Source organism: Salvia hispanica, chromosome 2 (assembly GCF_023119035.1).
Source record: "Salvia hispanica cultivar TCC Black 2014 chromosome 2, UniMelb_Shisp_WGS_1.0, whole genome shotgun sequence".
In the NCBI taxonomy this organism is placed as follows: Eukaryota; Viridiplantae; Streptophyta; class Magnoliopsida; order Lamiales; family Lamiaceae; genus Salvia; species Salvia hispanica.
In genome coordinates, this window is record NC_062966.1 from 20028167 (window position 1) to 20048273 (window position 20107).

The 20107-nt window shown below is 37.2% G+C and overlaps 4 protein-coding genes across 7 annotated transcripts; 2 read left to right on the top strand and 2 right to left on the bottom strand.

Annotated features, from left to right (window-relative positions):
- Positions 1-2025: 2025 nt before the first annotated feature.
- On the top strand, positions 2026-7294 carry LOC125205505 (choline/ethanolaminephosphotransferase 1). 3 transcript variants are annotated; one of them, XM_048104484.1, is made up of 19 exons: positions 2026-2160; positions 2392-2585; positions 3187-3196; positions 3306-3356; positions 3637-3714; positions 3991-4066; positions 4186-4208; positions 4291-4391; positions 4477-4571; positions 4675-4743; positions 5063-5132; positions 5524-5587; positions 5691-5731; positions 5806-5890; positions 6028-6090; positions 6257-6315; positions 6428-6480; positions 6618-6690; positions 6933-7294. In XM_048104484.1, exons 2-19 carry the CDS (start codon positions 2449-2451, stop codon positions 6952-6954), a joined length of 1170 nt encoding a protein of 389 aa, XP_047960441.1. In that variant the 5' UTR covers positions 2026-2160; positions 2392-2448; the 3' UTR covers positions 6955-7294. The 3 variants fall into 3 exon arrangements, with proteins under 3 accessions (XP_047960441.1, XP_047960439.1, XP_047960440.1); XM_048104482.1 differs by having other exon boundaries at positions 2134-2244; XM_048104483.1 differs by having other exon boundaries at positions 2154-2284.
- Positions 7295-7813: 519 nt separating this feature from the next.
- On the bottom strand, positions 7814-10233 carry LOC125205506. The gene is made up of 8 exons (XM_048104485.1): positions 9816-10233; positions 9325-9405; positions 9170-9229; positions 8820-8863; positions 8557-8599; positions 8398-8469; positions 8211-8312; positions 7814-8139 (listed from the first exon to the last, which is right to left on the bottom strand). The coding sequence occupies exons 1-8, from the start codon at positions 10170-10172 to the stop codon at positions 8020-8022; spliced, it is 879 nt and encodes a 292-aa protein (XP_047960442.1). The 5' UTR covers positions 10173-10233; the 3' UTR covers positions 7814-8019.
- A 345-nt stretch (positions 10234-10578) lies between these two features.
- Positions 10579-15082, bottom strand: LOC125205689 (THO complex subunit 5A). Of its 2 annotated transcripts, XM_048104757.1 has the most exons (9): positions 14817-15082; positions 14140-14430; positions 13147-13483; positions 12697-13034; positions 12354-12613; positions 11870-12030; positions 11427-11722; positions 11213-11347; positions 10579-11131 (listed from the first exon to the last, which is right to left on the bottom strand). In XM_048104757.1, the coding sequence occupies exons 1-9, from the start codon at positions 15021-15023 to the stop codon at positions 10868-10870; spliced, it is 2289 nt and encodes a 762-aa protein (XP_047960714.1). In that variant the 5' UTR covers positions 15024-15082; the 3' UTR covers positions 10579-10867. The 2 variants fall into 2 exon arrangements, with proteins under 2 accessions (XP_047960714.1, XP_047960713.1); XM_048104756.1 differs by having other exon boundaries at positions 11427-12030.
- A 3554-nt stretch (positions 15083-18636) lies between these two features.
- Positions 18637-19942, top strand: LOC125204736. Its single transcript, XM_048103448.1, has one exon. It carries the CDS (start codon positions 18846-18848, stop codon positions 19797-19799), a length of 954 nt encoding a protein of 317 aa, XP_047959405.1. The 5' UTR covers positions 18637-18845; the 3' UTR covers positions 19800-19942.
- The last annotated feature ends 165 nt before the right edge of the window (positions 19943-20107 follow it).

The following is a 20107-nucleotide window of genomic DNA, read 5'->3' on the forward strand; positions in this document are numbered from 1 at the left end:
ACCTGCCTGCACTTGCTAAAGCAAGGAGACGAATAAGTCCAATCTATTAGTAGTATAGTGCCCCCACTCCAATCTTGGGATAGAAAAAGATTCTTTGATTATCTAGGTCGATAAAATATGTTGGCACCAAACATAATTTATTCTTAAATCTTAAAGGTCACCATCTAAAAAAAATCTACATAATGTTTTCATGATTTTACAAGTATTGTAGTTCGTGTGTAATTTTAAATTAATCACGAGATATGCGAGAAATCCGGCACTTAATTATTTTATGCAAGAAGAGAACAAGTTGAATACGTCAAAGTGAATTATTAGTGAGGAAACATTGGTATGTTTCTTGCCACTTTGTGAGAGAGTTCTCAGTAGCTTCACTTCCTTTTTGACATTATGTGTGTACAATCACCAAAAGAGGATTCCAAATGCATATATGAAATCCGTGATATGTGTAGGAGTTGATTTCTTTTACTCCATTTAGTTTTATTAATAATATTGTTATATCAACAGCATGAACATTTTTCATGCTGTATATATGTAGTGGCACAACACAACAAAAATAAAGAGTAACACCTCCTCCAAGTCGAGTCGAAGATGACACATTAACACTTATTCAACAAGACTGCATACATTCTGACTGCTCATAAACCGACTTACCACCCTAAATTTTTTTTATAGTATGTAAATCGCCTTAACTCGCTGAGCATTAGTAAACTTGAGTCAAGTTTGAAGTCAGGTCCCACACATGTACTAGGTGTTGAGTTTCACACTTGCACCATGGTTGGGTCTTACACACCTGATTTATGTGCCAGGTTCAAGCACCCGCACGACTTTCGCATGTTATGATCGTCAACGTATAACGTATGAAAGGCATGAATTAATTTTCAAGGAATTAATAATGTAACTGCCGCTTCGGTTACGAGCCCTATAAGATCAAAACCAACTTTTTCAATAATATTTTATTATGATTTAAAAAAAATGAGAGATTGTTTGGAAGCCGCATTGCATTCTCAAGTTAAATGTATGGATGTAAAATAAGAATTTTAAAAATTATAGAACTATCAATTTCATACTACCATGTAATTAAGTTCTATGACGCGTTAAAAGGGAGATATTAGCCCGTGTATATTATAGAACTAATTAATAAGTTATGATAACCTTGATGGGCCATGTAATACTAGCCTACTTGCTACAAAGCCCATTTCATCAGGAGACATTCAATCAACCACAGCCCATTTATGAAAAAGTAAGATTATTGTAAATTTCAATATTAATACTTATTCAGAATTTGAAATTGAATTAGCAGAGTTTAACAAGTAGGAATGCACTGATTGATGAATTGGAAAAGCATGCATATTTGACATCCAAATGCACTAGAGACTAGACTGAAGTTAAGTCAAAGTTATACTCTCTCCGTCCCAAGATAAATGACTTATATTCCTTTTTGGTGTGTCCCACTATAAGTGACCTATTTCCTCCCCCTTTACATGAAATTAGACTGTTACTAAATCTTTTCCAGTAGTTTGTGTTTGTTATTTAAGCTTTAGATGAAATTTACAAGTTTATCTAGTAGTTATATTATAGTGATATGTAATTGTACGTACAATAATATGGAGTAATAAATGCAGCGTTGAATAAATCTATACATTATAAATACAGTGTAGAATATATTCACGTGCATTTATATATCATCTTGATTCGATATTAATGCCAAGGCTCATAATTGAACTTGAGTTTTTTTTTTTTTTTTTAATAAATTGAACTTGAGGTTGTCCTTAACTGTAGTGTAGATTTACTTATGCATGTACTATATTTTTGTAATTTTTAAAAATTTTCTCTCTATAAAAATTTCAATTTTCAAGTAATTATTCGAACTATAACGATAAATGTGTATTGAAATAATAGTTTATTTTAAAAAATCTAAGTACATCTGAAATGTTTGAACAGACAGGTGATTTTTTCAAATGATATAGGAATAGATTGATTCACACTAGTAGAGAATAAGGAATATGGAAGAGAAAATTCTATTAATTTAAAATAATTATAAATGTAGTAAAAAATAGTAATTAACGTTTTTAATTATATGTGAAACAATGGAAAAAGCGTTAGCAACTTTATTCGATTACCCTTGTCTGTCTTCTCTCACAGTCTCAGTTTGCAACGAAGGTGAATTCGAATTCCATTAATCTTCTATTCCGTTTGTGTGTCTAATTGCGAAAAACTGAAAGAGAATCCGCCTTTTTCCTCAATGTGAGAGATAGTTTATGTAAAACGCGTGCATTATTCGTGTGTATGTTTTTTTTATTTCCTTTTCCAGTTTCAGGATTCGATCTGCACAGATTTCTCACTTTTCCCTTTTCGTGTCTTCTTTTTGCCTGGATTTATATCTTTTTATAGATCGGAAGATCTGTATTATTGCATATCTAAGGTGAAATCACAGAGGGAAGGAATAGAATGGGATACATCGGAGCTCATGGAGTTGCGGCGTTGCGGAAGCACAAGTATAGCGGAGTTGATCACTCCATAGTGTCCAAATACGTGCTGCAGCCTTTCTGGACCCGCTGCGTCAACTTGTTCCCTCTATGGATGCCGTGAGTTCAATCCCTGTGTGTGTGTGTGTGGTGATGTTATGAGTAATTTTTCTGGATCTTATCGATTTCTTTTCTAGTAGTATTTGTTTTATTGAAGATGCAAGATATTCTTTTGTTTTGTTGGAGTGGTGTTAGTGTTATAAAGCTGGATGCTTTTCTGATTTTAGCTGAAAAACTAGGAGGAGTGTGGCCTTGTGGGATTTGGCCAGAAATGTGTTATTGTTTGTCTTTTATTTTCTTAGGAATTGTTAGGAGACTTAAAAGGGATCTTATTGTTGTTATCGTGTATACTGAAGAAAATTAGCATTTTTTTGTTTCAAGCATGACACATATTTCCGATATAACATCATAATCCATTCTTGGGCTGCATCCTAGTCTGTCCTATTTAGTGCTGCTGAGTGATTCTTGTTGTTATCTTGTTGTGTTTTGTGTAGACATGGAACCTGAATACGTGGTTCTTATGTAATGATATAGACATGGAACCAGATTACTTTCATGAACATGTGCACCATGGAGTTATATTTTTTTGTGCATTATACCATTTCCAGTGATTGTCGCTAATATCTAATTTTTTCCTTTTGTGCATGGGCTGAGTTTGCAGACCTAACATGGTAAGTGTTCTCTGGTTACCCTCTCATAGCATTTGAATATATATATTGTTTATTTCCACATTTTTTCTGTCTATTGTCATGTTAATTGCTATCTTTGTTTTCTACCCAGATTACACTTACAGGATCAATGTTTTTGGTTACATCTGCATTGCTTGGATATGTGAGTGCTCTCATCCGCTCTCTCTGTCACACAAACACACACATGCATGTACTCACACACTCGCGTGTTTAGAGGCTGTTGCCCAGGGGGTTTTCTCCATATTAAGAAAGTTTAGTATTCAATGATTTTCCAAAGTTCATATTTGGAGCTGTTATAATATTAGGTGCTCATCCACTTCAAATTATCACACATGAAGTGATGATGAATTTGCAAATCTTGCATTCTTCACCAACCTGGTGATAAATACTATTTTTTTTCCTGCGTATCTGATTCTATGCAGATATATTCACCTCAACTGGATTCACCTCCTCCAAGATGGGTTAATTTTGCCCACGGATTACTGCTCTTCTTATACCAAGTAAATTCATATCTCTGCTTATCACTTCATTTATTTGGAGAGTTCATATTTCCTTATTGCAAATTAAAAGTTATACAAGCTGCCTGCATTCCTAAGCCCCCACCCCTCTGCAGTGCAGTTTTAGCAAATGTTGAATTGCAAGATACTATCAGTTTTCTTACTGTTTAAAACAATACAATTGCTCAATTTCAATTGCCTGGAGTTTCAATACCTGGTTATGTTTGAAGAGTTTGTTGCTCATGTCTGTTATTTCTTTTCTTCTAATATTCACACTAGACTTTTGACGCTGTTGATGGAAAGCAAGCAAGAAGAACAAATTCTTCTAGTCCATTGGGAGAACTTTTTGACCATGGTAATGTTTGTCCCTTTAATCGTTTCCAGTCTTTGATTTTGCTACTGCATTATTTTCTTCTCTTCATTTGTGAAGTGCTGACTGTAATGTTACCCTATTGCTGCCTTGGCAAATCTCAGGCTGTGATGCTCTTGGGTGTGCGGTATGTATGGAAGTTTTTTTTTGTGCAAGGCATTCCCATACTTATGCTGCTTGATTTTTCTGTTTGGTTTCTTCTTATCCAGTTTGAGGCCTTGGCCTTTGGAAGCACTGCCATGTGTGGTAGGAATACTTTTTGGTTCTGGGTTATATCAGCTGTCCCTTTCTACTGTGCTACATGGGAGAAGTATGTAGATCTTTGGTTGATGCCTCTCAAACTGTAGTATATTGCTATATCTTTTAGTATTAATTTATTTGTTGCATTGTTGCAGCTATTTCACCAATACGCTTATTCTTCCCATCATTAATGGACCTACTGAAGGCCTTCTGCTGATATACTCTGTCCATTTTTTCACTGCTATTGTTGGTATTACTCTCTCATTTTACTTCCCTGCTAATACTTAAAACCCTATATGTTTTTGCTCTTATTTTATCTGCCACCTAAAACCTCTGAATTGCTTTGTTTCCAGGTACTGAGTGGTGGGCCCAGCCGTTTGGAAAATCCATCCCATTCTCCAGCTGGGTTCCGATTGTAAATGGTTAGTCTAGCAAATTATTTCGGGGTTGATGATATTTGACACTACCATGTACATATTCATCATTGTAGTAATGTAGACTATGTAGTGTCACTTCCTTTTAATCTGATATGGGGAGTATCTTATTAATGTGGTGTTTAATTTATTATGATTCTGACATACAATGTTACTACTTATTAGGTCTCTGTTCCTTTATCAGCCCTCCATAGTGATATCATTTTGTTGATGCTGTGCCTCTTTTATCTTGCTTAGAATTGTGTATTCTTCTGGCCAGCTTCTTTTGATTACATTGTTGCTTTTTAATACCATTTTGTTTTCCCAGAAATGCCGATGTATAACGCCGCATTGTTCATGATGATAGTCTTTGCAGTTATACCTACAGTTTTATTCAAGTGAGTACAATTTTTATATTTGACCACAGTGATGATGCTTTGTAAAAAAGGTCCAAAAATAATTTTTTCACCTAAATACACTTTTAATATGTTTATTATTGTATGAACGTATAGGCTGACACAATTAATGCTTCCAAATTTGCTCTCTCTCTTTGGTTCTTGCAAGTCATATATATTCACATCAGAAACAAGACATTAATAGTCCAAATGGCATTCATTTCTTAACAATAATCACTGCTGGTCCACATTGAACTATGGCATGTTATTGTTAGGGTTGGCTTAAATTCTTCTTAAAATATATGACATTTACGTGCAGTGTGTACAGAACTATGGCATGTTATTGTTAGGGTTGGCTTAAATTCTTCTTAAAATATATGACATTTACGTGCAGTGTGTACAATGTTTATAAGATTGTTCGAGCAAAAAAAGGGAGCATGCTGCTAGCTTTGGCAATGGTATGCACATTTGACGTACCGATCAATAGATCAGATTACAATTTTTATCCAAATAATCTCTCTTTTGAATTTTAACTAATATCTTGATCTTGTATATTGACAGCTTTACCCATTTGCTCTTCTACTGGGTGGAGTTCTTTTCTGGTATTGCTTGATATCCCACTATCTGTGTTATTAGACATTTTGTTTATAATTTAATATTGTGTATTATCGTGCAGGGACTATCTGTCTCCTCTTGATTTACTGGGCAACTACCCACACCTCGTCATATTGGGTATTGGTTTGTCATTCGGGTTCCTTGTGGTAATATTTCCTTCTAGTTCAAGCTTTGCTGCATGATAATACGACTACTTTATTGGCTTCGAAATAATGAAACATTGTGTTTGTCTTCTTGTCCTAGAGTGTCTAAAAAGTTTCTTACTAAATTGATTGTGTTCCAGGGAAGGATGATTCTCGCTCATATATGTGACGAACCCAAGGGCTTGAAGACAAGCATGTGCATGGTAAGAGCAATGCTTAATTCTTCTATAGAGTTCTTCATGACATTTAATAAGGATGATTAGGTTCAGCATACTTTAAAAGGAAAGTGATGGGGGGTATAATTAACTTTAGGTTTGACCTAGCCATATTTCTGCAGAAGTCTTTTGACTTGTGTCTTACTCTTTGCAGTCGCTGTTATATCTTCCTTTTGCCATAGCAAATGCACTCACTGCCAGTCTAAATGATGGGTATGTGCTGAAACAATTATTTAATCTCATATTCTGTAATCGGAGACAGGGAGATACTAAGGTATTTTGATTTGATTATTTAACACTTTCTTGATCTTCATTTTTGTTGCAGGGTTCCTCTCGTTGACGAGTTCTGGGTTCTGCTTGGTTTCTTTGCTTACTCAGGTACGCGCTTTGCATATACGGGCTCCCTTTGAAATTTCAATTATTTGCTCCCCTGAACCCAGAGAAAAGACATCTCCAAAGATAGTGTGTTGAGTTTCCTCTTGATCTTAATCATAGTTTTGTTTTATCATATGCAGTGGTGCTATATATGCATTTCGTAACATCCATCGTTCATGAAATAACAACAGCTCTGGGAATTTACTGCTTCAGGTAACAAATACTTTCAGGCGTTTCCTGATATAAAATCCGTTTTCACAGCACATATTCCTGCTGGTCCTCCCTAACGTCCTCATATGGAATGATATATTTTCTTTATTATTCGAATATGCCTATTTACATTGCTCTAGTTCTGCTATGAAAAATGAATGCTGAAACCAGTTTGTTTTGGATATGGAAATTCACTGCATTTTCAGTCTCTGGAAATAATTGAATCTGGTCACGTCTAAATGCAGGATAACTAGAAAAGAAGCCTAAGATGGGACCACCTGGCTGTGTCTCTACAAATATGGCAGTGATGGAGCTCTGCAAACAACATTCCTTTAAATTTCTTTAGTTTGAGACTAGGTTTTACATGTTGGTTGCTGTAATTGTTCAAATTAGGCAACTCTACACCCCATTTTAAGGTCCTCTTTCCTTTTGCTATTTCATTTTTAGGATGTATGGGGTACATGAATTTAGTTTCCTTGCTTATAAGTTACTAGGAGTATATCACAAAAACTAGTGCTAGACTAGTTTTGTTACCACAAATTGTTCTGTTGCCATTTTTGGTACACTCTTCATGTTCTATAAGGTTATTACATGATTTAACTACTCAGATTAAATATATGGAACTTAATCCAGAACATAGTTCCAGCGATTCCGAGCCTCAACGTATGATAGATGAAGCGATCATTGACATGTGATGAGAGTTCATTTTCTCGATTCCACATCATCGATGAGCAAGAAGCTCTCTATCTGTACCGTGTTATAAGGTATAAACAGCTGCTAGCAAGATGTCTCCTTGCAGCTGGGAATCGTGCTAACGATATTTTCACCAGCATTCGAAGTTTATTCATTGTTGCAGTGGCATGTGCTAGTGGATGTTTGTACAGAATGTCTGGACTCGGCCAGTTTTCATCTTTCATGCATCCTACAGCTTGAGAACTCGGTGATATTGATGCATCTAGCAAATGAAAACAATAACACTAGTTAATGAATCGAATTTACAAGAATCTTGAGTTGTAAGTCTTTTAATTAAGATTTTTAATCCTATTACAATTAAGCACAATTCGTGCGGGTGAAAAATAGTTAAGTAATATGGAAAAGAACAATTTTAAAATATTCATTAGTCAAGTATACATAACAGTATTATATTACTGTTCCGACTCTATTTCAATTAAATTATTACAGATGTTTTTTTAAAAAATCTTACAAAGCTTCAAAGCTTCCAAACAGTTATAATTTCACTGAAATTCAATGAATTTTGGAGCATGAGCTAAGAATATTGAATAGGGGCTACATTGTACAACAATTGTTATCTGCGAAGGCACGAAACATCCATTATATTGCAGCCTCCAGCCATTTTGGCAGTTTAAGTGAAGCCTTCAAACCAAGCCTTGTCAAGAATATGGAATACAAAAGATGCAGCAAGAACACAAAGAAACCGCAGTTCAGCAAAAGCTGCCAAGAGATTGCGTGAGTGTGAGTAGGATAATCGTGCGCAGGGAAAGAAAGTGGTAGATTGCACATACCAGAAACCCAAAGATGCAGTATATGAGATTCATCGAAGGAACTGCAATGATGCCTATGGATGAGAGGACGTACGTGACGAGGGCATGAACATTTATCGTAATCTACAAACCATAAAAGAGGTAATGAGCCAAGTATGTTGCTTTTAGTGATATGAATATACTAGTACGGACTATGTAAATAGTTTACCAATGCTAGTATATTCTCTCCGATTAAATATGAGGCGATGACAACATTAGCCAGAGCTCCTATAGCTCGAACCTGCAAACAAATAAAAGCCACATTTTTGTGCCACTATTGCATATACATGTAGAGAGATGGTAAAGGAATTTAGGGGTAAAGCTATACACTTGCGCACAAGGAAACTGAGGTACGCCAATTTGCCTTTGACCTGACAAGAATAGACAGAATGTCAGTTTTGGTCTCACTAAAACCACATATGAGTTTTTGTGACTACGGGGAGAAGGATGAAGATGCTAGTAACCCAAAGAGATATCAGCTCAAACCAGGAGAGATCCAAATGCTTTAGACTTTTAGTCAGAAACCAGTCTTACAGAGATATAGAATGCCAGTTAGTCTATCAGATAAGCTTGCGCGTACATGATGCCTACCTCCACAAGGTGCCCATGGTGAAGCCCAGAAAACCATGCAATAACTGCCCGAAAAATATAAGCTCAAGTTAGAATGTCCCTAAAACCTCATTGAAATTTGAGATGATAAAAATCTGTGGCCATAAAAAAAATCTTTTGAAAGTCTAGAGATGTGAATTTCCCCAGGTATTTACTAGTCCAACATACGATAAGTAAGTGTGCCTGTTATTCAGAACGTATCACTTATCTAAGCCCCCTTTAGAAACCTTAAGCATGTTCAGATGCAATCATGCAAATGAAACGAGTATCAAGAGAATTGGTAGCAATAAGCAAGGCTGAGAGCACTTCTTATAAGACATTACGGAACTCACCAAATATGTAATTGCTTTCACCGGACCAGATAGGACAAATAATAGCACAGTTGTTGCGACCTAATAAGATCATGAGACAACACGATCATTGCATAATCCACATAAAACTCTCTAGAGTGACGATATGTAGCAAAAAACCTCAGAGCACGACATACCATTGTTTTGCGGCCAGCTGCAATACCCCATCTCATAGTGGACAGTACGATTGGCAAAGCAAAGAAACAGGCAAAATATTTCTGTAGAAATTCAGAACAGGAGGCCAGTGCATTTAGTCGCAACAGCAATATTTATCATTCATCAAGATAGTACTCCTAGTATTTAAGGGATACAACATCCTGGTACATGGTCCAGTAATGATAAAGTGATTGCTGAATTGAGAATAACCTCAATCATTGCAATGCAAAGACTAATCTGGCTTTAGTAATATTGTTGCCTCATGTGTGTACTTTTTGACACAAGTATTGAATTCAATTTGCAACCAAATATCCAAAGTTAACATTTTTAACATACTGAACACAACTTTTCCCTTTCCCAGAATCAATAAATTCGCTTAAGAATCAGTTAGCAATGGCACAAACTAACAAATCCAAATTGCATAAGGCTTCGTTAAATTGTCTGAATTGGAAATTAAACGAAAAATGAATACCTCAATGGCGAGAGAGTTACTCAATAGAAAAGCTAAAGCGGAAACAGCGGCAAACATTGCGCACTCCACCAATCTTAACGTCTTCTGATAGACTTGGCCGTCTACCGCTAGGTATTCCTCAAAATCTTCAATTTCTTCTTCGTCTTTATCCTTTTTGATCGAAAACGAAGCCGCCGCATTGAACCTGGGATGCCTGACATGCTTGGTGGATGATGAGTAGAAAAGTCCGACAACGGGAGGCGAAGGCTTAACGCACTGTTCACCGGATGTGAGGAAAAGGAAGTGGGGCTTCGGCGGCCGGAGGGTGAGCTGGTGGCGGTGGGGATGAAGGTGGAGGTTGATTTTGAGGACACTCATTTTATCTTTTCATGGAAGGATTGAATTGAAATTGAATCGTCTGGGGTACTTGTTTTTAGCAAACATTATTTTATCATATACTGAATATACATTTTAAACCAATTTATCATAATGATAATATTATTATACTATAAATCCGTAACATATGGAGTGAGTTATAACAAAATTAGTTGGTAGCTAGTATTTAAAATGAATTTCACTTCTTAATTGGGAGAAATAAGAAATTGGTGTCCCCTGTTTTAAATTCAATTATCGATTAATGGTCAAGAGCAATCTGGTAATTTTGTGATATCCTAAGCTACTGGATTGTTTTTATAATTTGAAATAATTCACTTGAGACTGTCATAGTACAACAGAAAATCTTTACATACGATTAGATGAAGGTTTGTCAGGTGCTGAAATATGATTAGACTCTCAATGCACAGTTCTTTTGTTTCGAATATGAGGGGCTGGACATTTGGATCCTTAAATGTTGCATTCTACTACTATAAATGACATTAAACAAAACAGTGACATACAAATACAATTTGAAAATTTAACAGCACAACCTTGATCACCGGTAACACAACCTCCAGTTCCGGCAAGCATGGCAATGTCAAATGCAGTGATACGAAACTGGGATTCCATCATCTGTAAATTGCCAAAAATCTTCGTGAAGATAGAGGTAGCCGTTTCTTGAGCAGGATTCCCAGCACTTAGTAAGGGTAGCCAGAAGTGCAGCTCCTCTCCTTCCAAGAAATCATCTTCCTACGATCCCTACCTCTAAAGGATCGAGAGACGAGCTCACCATTTATTGGCTTGCACAAACCAACATCCAGAACTGAATTATACCTCCGCTCACAAGACAGGTTCCCATCATTGAAGAAGAAATCGAATAACATTGCAAGGCAAAGAACCTGGTGACCTAGGACAATATTTTCTTCATCCAAAGGTACCATTCTCATAAGGTGAATGTTGACCTGCAATATTGAAAATACTAGTATTAGGAAACTGAACCATTTTTTATACAATTACTACTCGGTAAAAAGCTTGATTCTGACCTCTGCTTCCATTGCAGAAAGTTCATTGGAAAACTCGGAGCATATGGTTTCAGATTTATTCTTCCCTTGAAATGAATTATACAGACTCAGCTCAAAGTGAGGAGGCCTCAGAGGATATTCCTTACTAATCTTTATCTGAGCAAAAAAAAAGAATTTCAGAGTAAGTTGGCAGCAATTTAGTAATTTTAAAATGTAAGCATGTAACAGGTCTGACCTTAGCTTTGAGTATCATGATCTTATCATCATTATCCAACTTCTGGACTAGCTCAAGAGTATATCCTTTGACCCCATAATCAGCCCATGCATTGTCTACGACTACTGGTCCCTCCTGTCGTGATAAATCAGACAGATCCTCTAACTGGATTGGCTCATCCTCATTTTCAGATTCCAGCATGAGATCAATGTCATCCTCTTGCCTTTTAAAACTTGGCGACTTCCCCTTGTTTTTTAGAGGAGATACGATACTTGCTGAAATCAAACTCAGCCTTCCAGAATGCTCAAATTCAGATCCTTTGGAAGGTGTTAGTTTAGCATCATCATTAACAGCAGTAGCAACTGGAAGCAAAGATGGGAGCTCTCCATCCTCTTTTAGAGTCTCCATATCCTCTTTGGAGGCCCCAGTTTTATTATGTGCATCAGTATTTTTTAAATCCTGACCTTGTTCAGCATCAGCAACAGAAAAAGATCCAGAATTATTGCCAGCAGTAGGTATGAACGACCAGCCATGCAATTTGCAGCGTGGTGTGTGTGTGGCCCATGGGATACTCTCACAGGTCAGAGTTGGCCATTTAAGGTTCCCTAGTGAGTCGAGTAATTCCCTGAAAATCAGCCAACATGGTTTAAAATGAAAGCATAGTTCATGTTTAAAATGAAGCACATGAGTCACTTGGGTATACAGAACATAAATCACCATTTCAATTCAACACTCTAATCAGAAGCGCATCAAAGAAAAGAAACCACATTTCTGGAAAACATAACTTCAAGCGAGCAAAAGAGAGTTAGGATTCACAAGGACCACTACAATTAAGTACTGTATTTCTTCTAAATTCAAACTGCTCGTACAGAACAAAAAAAGAAGAGCTAGTTCAACAAGATCTTCAGGATGCGTACAACATCCATTTGTTCCAAGGTAGTGACTCACGCAAGAGCCAGCTGAGCCTTTCTCCTGGCACGAATTCTTTGTACGACAGTCTGCACCCTGTTTTGCTGACGATAAACTGACAGACCCGCTGAAACAGAAGGATGCTTAGTTGTTTCACGATTTGATTCTTCAGAGACTGAAAGCAGAGGTGACACCTCTGGCAAAAAATCAATGCCAGCCAAATGCTGCGCCCATTTGTACGGCCTTGAAGCTCTTCTTTCATCAAATGAAAGAGAACTACCAAAAGAGAGCTTAGCTGACTGCAACATTTAAAGCCTTTATTATGATTGGAACAGAGGATGCATGAAGTTCATTAGTGGCTTATATAATCTGAAAAGCAAACCTGCTGAGGGAGCTCCAAGCCAGTGTCATCTGGAAATAAGTTGCACAAGATATTATTTTCAGGGGGTTCTTCAGAACCCTCAACCCCTACACATACAACATCCAATTTTATTAAAAACTCAAACTTCAAGGTGATGAGTTTAGTCGAGTTCGAGTCTGAAGCATCATCGTCATTTATGTGGAGGATAACTTTAAGGGGATGATTCTGATATATTCCAGATTGTTCAAGATTCTCCTTGCTAGAAACCTTCTTTGGCCGCTTTCTCCTCCTTTGACCATCATCTTCCTCATCCGGCACATCATCCTCTAGCTTGGAGTTCTCTGAATTTGCTGAGGCAGCTGGAAACAATAGCTCAGATCAGAGAGGAAAAACAGCACATAAGAAGGATTGTTGTTGCAGTATGAATCTTAATCAAGAAAAATCCAGTGAATGATCTGCATAGTAGATTACCAGAGTCCTTGTTAGCTAGCTGACGAGCAAACGCTTGTGCGTCCTTTATACTTCCCGTTATCTCTAGTTCAATATTCTCTTCAAAGGCTTCCTTCTGAGCGAGAAGCTGAGAGTATATAACATAAAGAGGAGGTGGAAGTAACTCTGCTAACTGAAGCTGTTTTAGCTTCTTGGTGTGCAGAACCCCTAACTGATTCTGCACGGGCAATGATGCTTTCTTGAGGGCCTTAAGGTGAGAAGGGAGACTCAACAAGAACTTTTTCCTGTTAGTAATTGTCTCTTGGAGAGCTTTCTTTTGTAGTTCCAATTTTTCACGCAGCCTGCATAGCTCTTTGCGCTGGAAACAGAAACCAGTAGCGAAAGTGATGGAGAGATAAAGAGGATAAAAGCATTACCATTGAAATATTGAAAATTTCCAAAATCTTAACACTAAGTCGGAATTCTAGAAATAGTCATGCATAACACTTCCAAGCAATAAAAATAACAATGATTGTCATGAATATCAAGGTTTAAGGGCATACGATCAACGATTGATACTTAGTCATCCAATCTAAACCTAGGCATATCTGTCTGTCCACCTTTATCATGAAGGATTATCATGAATATCAAGGTTTAAGGGCATCCGAGCAACGATTAATACTTAGTCATCCAATATAAACCTAGGCATATCTGTCTGTCCACCTTTATCACTGGTTCAGATTTCTACAATCTATTGATCATTAATCATTATACTTATCAATCCTACATTGACATTCTTTGTTTCTTGCCTACCTCTTGCAAATTCAGATATAGATGAACTGTTTTCTAGCTTAATTAAAACTAGCATTCTTAGTGTAAGAAAGCCTTGAGCAACTACCGATTCCAGAAACTATCAACAATGTGAGAGTATTCTTCATAGTACATCACTAACGTTCAATAATGGACTCATAAAAGATCATGCAGGTAATGCAAAAGAAACTGCTTAAACATAATTATTTCATTAGCAACGCTTGCCTGGCTGAGCTCGTAGTTGAGCCTTTTGAGCATCAAATTATGAGCACTATCAGTTGATAATTCAGGGCTTTTAATTTCTTCCGGTGCATCTCTAAAGAATTCTTCCTCGGGTACAAGTTCAATGTCAGGATACTTCGTCTTAAAATCCTTGCATGCCTTTATTGCTTTGACATAGTGATTTTTCTCGTACATCAAGTTGTGAAGCTGCAAGGTTGTCAAGTCTACAGGTGCCTTAGCACGCTCAGATTCTGCTTTAATACGATCTTCTTCAATCAAGATGGACCTATTAGCCTGTTAAAGACCATTCACAGCTGATGAAGCTTATTCACATGGTACTATTATGAACATTGAAATGTAATATTAACGCAGAAGCATAGGCATTGAGAAGTAGTAGGCACATGTGAGCTAAGGGCATCAACAAACTTACACCACTTCCCATCGAAAAATTACTGTCTACCAAATTCACATGATTTATCAATTTCAATCTGTTAATAATACCATTCCTAAAGCAGAGCTCGCTTAATCCAGATGGATATGAAGTGAATACAAAAGCGCCTAAATCTATTAAACCCTAAACAATTTCAAGTCTCCGGCAACGAAATTGAACCCGATGATAAAAAAAAAATAGTATAAGAGCAATAATTTTAGATGAATCGGAAGCCGAATAGAATCCAGACCTGACGCAGAGTAACAAAATTAAGGAGAGTCTGAGTAATAAGTTCTCGGAGCTGGGATTTGGGTTGAGCTTCTTTTTTAACAGCCAACATTTTGGCGACGATCTCCTCCGTAGAACCCTTGCTCTGACGCAGCATATCATACAGCGCCTCCATGTCGACGTTTCGCTCCGGCAGTATTTCGCCGGGCTCCGCCATTGTCACTTCCATTTTTCCTCTCACTTCGCCGCCTTCGCTGCACCCTCAGTAATAAGGGGAAAATAAAAACATAAATTTAAAATAAAACTTGTTTCTATTATTCTCTTTTATGGGTTTTATTTGATTTTTTATTAGTGTTTGGATTTGGGCTTCGGATTTAGACTTTGAGTGGTTGGGCTAGGTTCTTTTTTTCAACCTTAAACTACACTAAGAGCATCCGCAGTGGTGCGGATGTCCCGTCGCACTTCTCGACAGACTTCCCATAAACACCTTCTGCCACGTCACTGCACAGTAGCGGACATCCCAAAGACTTTCCGCGCAGACTTCCCGCAATAAAAATAAATCACAAATTCACCAAATTAAACAATTTACGGAATTAAAATTTCGATACGAATACGGAGAAAATGCAACCACTTTATTTAAAAAATTCAACGAATGAAATGAAGTTCAACGAGCCGTATATATAGAGTTTGTGAAATAAAAAATAAAAAAATCGCATCGGGACGTCCGTCGGTCTGCCACAATGGCGGACGTCCGCCCGCCATCGCGACGGACATCCCAGGAATGCCGCGGATCTCCCGTGTCCGCATCGGACGTCAATGTCCGTCTCCTTCGCACCTAATGGCGGACGTCACCGACGGACGTCTGGCACACCGGTCCGACGCCCGCTGGGACGTCCAGCGTTGGAGATGCGCAAGACTATCCTCATTAGTGACTCTTACCCAACCCAACCTCAATCAACTTTTTTATAAAATATTTATTTCTCTTTCATTCATGTATACAACCCTCAAATTATTACAACTTTTACTTTCATCAATGATCCCAACTCAACCCCAACACATATTTTCTTTTTCATATACTTTTAATCAATATAAATTTTATAAATTTATTCAAATATATTTAAAAAAACTCATATAAAAATTACATCAATTATTTGTGATGAGTTCTACTCCATGTTAAGTGGAATATATATAGAAAAATGAAGCACAATATAATAGCAGATAATAATAAAATCATAAAAAAAGAAGTAGTTCACGTCATTTTTTTAAAGAGTGATTCACGTAATTTTTTTGGAAGAATAATTCAATGATATTTTTGAAAGAATAAGAATAATAATCATTGAACAAAACAAATTAATAATTAAATATAATAAAACATTTTAATGTTCAACCAATAAAAATGTGACACGTGGACTTGACCCTCACTTATGGGTGGACTGCTCTTCTTCCCACTTCACTCATCACATTTTATTAATCTGATTTCTTTCAAACTTTTCTCTTGTATTTCAATCATGTTCTCTTTCTACTTCATCTCGTGTATGTTGGTCAATTTGGCGATGACATTAATTTATCTAACAAAGATAATTCAAATGATAAATACAACAAAATTTTTTCTAGATGGATCATTATAAAGGGTTGTTGCAATGCAGTGTATGGCTGCAATGAACCCCAATCATGGTCGGATGATGTGCACTAGGAGGAATGAGAAGACGATGGCGGCCACCTCATGGCAGATTATTTTTTTCTAGAATTGTTTCATAATACCTACAAGTGTATAAATTTATATAAATAGTGTAAAGTAAAGTGTACCTTAATTCGTATGCCCTAATAAATTAAGTCTTAAATGTCGAAACTCCAACTAATAGCACTAAATAATTGAATCCGATTTATTATTCTTCATGGTTCAAAATTATATTCCATCAACTTGTTACCATACTTTAAATATATCCTGTAACTAAAACCATTTTTTGTACTGCTAATCATCCAAAAAATTTTAATTAGTTATTCAAAGACAGATTCTATACCAAATTTGATATTGATAATTATTATTCTATGAGAGCTTGACATGTAAAATACACAACACATGCATGTTTTGTACGGCTGTTATGGTGGAACAGTTAATCAAAGTGTTGGTAACATGTAATAGTTGGAATCATCAAACATAGCTTTAAGCGATGAATGTTTTGTAATAATTGCAACTAGCTATGGACATCCAAATTGTTGCCCTACTGTCAAATTCGGGCATAAACCAACATTATCATCAAACATAATCATTGTTACAACGAGTAAACTAGACTTAATTGTTTATTTTACATTTGGAAAATACAACCAATTATTTATGTGAGATCGAGCATGCCTGCGGCGTGTGTGACCGACAATCATGTCCTAATTTCTATTGTGCATGCGCTCATTCATGCCCACTAAATTTATCAAAATACTCATTAATGTCAATTTTATTTGTATTTTTTGTAAAGTTGCTTTTTATATACTCCCTCGTTTGTGATTTGAAAATTTAAAATTCGAGTATTCAAGAAAGTCCAAATGTTGATTGGGAAAGGACTTAGGCAGAAAAGAAAAAGGATCCCAAATATTAAAAGACTCGACATTTAGAAGAAAAAGAAAACTCAAAAGGAAAAGAAAACTCAACATTTCTTATAAAACATAAATACTAGTATATCAAAGCTTCACTAATCATATTGTTTCTTATGGTAACATTCTTGTCTGTGGACTGTTTATGGTGATTTTAATTTTATGTCGGTAATGTAATCAACAATCGGAAAAAGAAAAGTAAAGTATCGATCAAATTTACTTGTTGGAGAATATGCCACTAAATTAGGAAAGAAAGACTATTAGGAAAGGTAAAGCGTTACATAATTATTGTAACGGCTATATTTATATTTAATCCAACAGTAAATTACTATTTGTAAACCGTAAAGGGCAATTGATGTTTTGAAAAAGAAAAAAAATGGAAAGCGATAATACTAAGAGAATTTTCCTCTATCACATCGATATGTCACACCATATAGTAAAAGATTGTGTACACGTTATAAAAATTAGGCACGGGAATGCTACTTTGGAATATCACCTATATATTGCATTAAGCAAATATACATATGTTAGTTAAGTGATATGGTGTAGTATTTTATATACACGAAAATAATATCGCATGCATACTCTTTGACCCTACAAATTTAGCACACTTTCGATCTATGCATACATACCATCAATTTATCTACACTAATTAAAATAAAAAGTTTGTGATTCTTGTATAAAATCATTCATGCTACTTTTAGCTAAAAATGAATAAAATCACCGAATAGTAGAAACATAAAACATGCAAAATATATATGAACAATATTATCCACATATGAGATTAATTTAGATCACTTTGTCCTAAACTCCAAGTACAACTTGCACCAAAAAATTTTTGTACATGACACTTGCTATTACTCAAGTAAGACATAAAATGTATAGGATGCGCACCTTACACCGGAAAAAAAGGGCGATGACAAGATCGGGAGTCAACCAACCCCATCCTCGACCATGAGAATCAAAAATGCTATCCTAAATTCAGTCTCTTGAGTTTATCCATGTCGAACAACTTCGAACCTTTCGGGATTAAGGTTCACTTCAATTCGATCAGCTAGTATATCTATTGCTATGACTATTGTATAATCTTTCGTTGTATCTGAACCGACAATTTAAAAAAAACTGCGAAATTATTAATACGGAGTTGACAGACCAGAGGGAAGTGATTGATGCGTCCCCCACTGGGCACTACACCAAATCAGAGGCAATTTATAGGACAACCTCGATTCATTTTTGTACTCATTTTTCAACTCAACTCAGAGAGTGTGAGAGAGAGAAAGGGAGAGTTGTGAGCATTCTCCATCACTCTTAATAATCAACACTGTTTTCTCGCAAAGAAAAACGTAAAGGTCACGCCAAACAGCCCCTCTCCCCTCTAAATAAAACTCTTCCCGCCTGCACGCTATATCATTCTATCTATCCCTAATCCCTTGATTCGCGATCATAATCCTATCCAATCCCAAGCATGAGAGAGAAAGGCAAAGCGGCGGTTGAGGCTTTCACCGCCGACGATCCCGAATTCAACTACTCCGCCGCGTCGGAGCTGCCGTGCAGGAAGCATCCGAGTTCTTCGTCGGTGGGGATATGCGCTCACTGCCTCAAGGACAGGCTGGTGAAGCTGGTCTGCTCGGAATGCGGCGAGCAGCGCCTCTCGTCCTGCTCCTGCTCCGACGTCTCCTCCTCGCACCGCAACTCCTGCAGCACCATGGAGGTCGGCAGCGTCGGGAGGGTCTCGTTTCTAATCGAGAACGACAAGACCGATCAGCCTCCCAAGCCTGCGCGGGAGGACAGATCGGAGCAGGTCATATTCCTGCGGCGGAGCGCCAGCAGCTGCGTCGAGGTGAAGAAGACCAACGGATTCTGGCGGATCAAGCGCCTGTTCCGAAAGAGGAGGAAGGGGCGGGGTAGAAGCGGCGAATTTTCCGACGAGATTTGGGCGTCCGACGCCATGGGGGTTTCTCGATCGAGATCGCTCTGCAGTTTCAGAGGCGGCGGAGGCGCCGATGAGATGATGAGCGATTGCGCGCTGTCGAGCGCTAAAATCTCCGACGTCACGAGCGGGATCTTCCTCGATCTCGACAGGCAATTCGGATTCTTCAACGATTCGGAGGCGGCGCCGCGGCGGAGCGGGTTCAGAGGTGTGGAACAGTTTGATCGGACGTATAGCTTGCCGAATAGGAGCGTATTTCCGGCGAAGGAGAGCGATTTCAGCGCCATGGATGAGTCGGCGTTTATAGATTTGAAGGTGGATTTGTCGGCGCCGGAGACGAAGGAGGGGGGATTTGCAAATATGAAGAGTTGTGGGGGGGCTAGCGGGATTACGATGAGTGATAGGGGGCTGAAGCGAGGGGGGGTGTCCCACAAAGTGTGGAAATGGATATTCAAGTATCCTCCTGCAAATAAGAAGGAAAGAAAATGATGATGTTCATATACTCATGTGTTATGCACTTATATTTGAAGATTTGTTAGTGGTCACAAAGTTCATCTTCAGTTGCTCAGTAAATACCAGATCATTTCTAATTTTCATGACTTATCAGCAAATTGAGATGACACACTTTGATACTTTGATTATGTTAATTAGTTGAACCACAGCGAAAAACAATTCCATTAATTTGAGGTGTTCCAGTACTAATTTATACTTATAAGTCATCTTCATGGTTAATCGTGATTCGTGAATCATCTTTTTATTTTATTACCTCTATAATTTACTACTCCTACTTAGATTAG

Coding starts and splice junctions, on each gene's coding strand:
- LOC125205505 (XM_048104484.1), top strand. CDS start 2,449: ATGGGATACATCGGAGCTCATGGAGTTGCGGCGTTGCGGAAGCACAAG. Junction 3,715..3,990: donor TACTGCTCTTCTTATACCAA/GTAAATTCATAT, acceptor TATTCACACTAG/ACTTTTGACGCTGTTGATGG. Junction 5,732..5,805: donor CTGGGTGGAGTTCTTTTCTG/GTATTGCTTGAT, acceptor ATTATCGTGCAG/GGACTATCTGTCTCCTCTTG.
- LOC125205506 (XM_048104485.1), bottom strand. CDS start 10,172: ATGAGTGTCCTCAAAATCAACCTCCACCTTCATCCCCACCGCCACCAG. Junction 8,313..8,397: donor GAGAGAATATACTAGCATTG/GTAAACTATTTA, acceptor TATGGTTTGTAG/ATTACGATAAATGTTCATGC. Junction 8,140..8,210: donor ACTGCATCTTTGGGTTTCTG/GTATGTGCAATC, acceptor ATCTCTTGGCAG/CTTTTGCTGAACTGCGGTTT.
- LOC125205689 (XM_048104756.1), bottom strand. CDS start 15,023: ATGGAAGTGACAATGGCGGAGCCCGGCGAAATACTGCCGGAGCGAAAC. Junction 14,431..14,816: donor ATTTTGTTACTCTGCGTCAG/GTCTGGATTCTA, acceptor GGTCTTTAACAG/GCTAATAGGTCCATCTTGAT. Junction 12,614..12,696: donor GCTTGGAGCTCCCTCAGCAG/GTTTGCTTTTCA, acceptor TAAATGTTGCAG/TCAGCTAAGCTCTCTTTTGG.
- LOC125204736 (XM_048103448.1), top strand. CDS start 18,846: ATGAGAGAGAAAGGCAAAGCGGCGGTTGAGGCTTTCACCGCCGACGAT.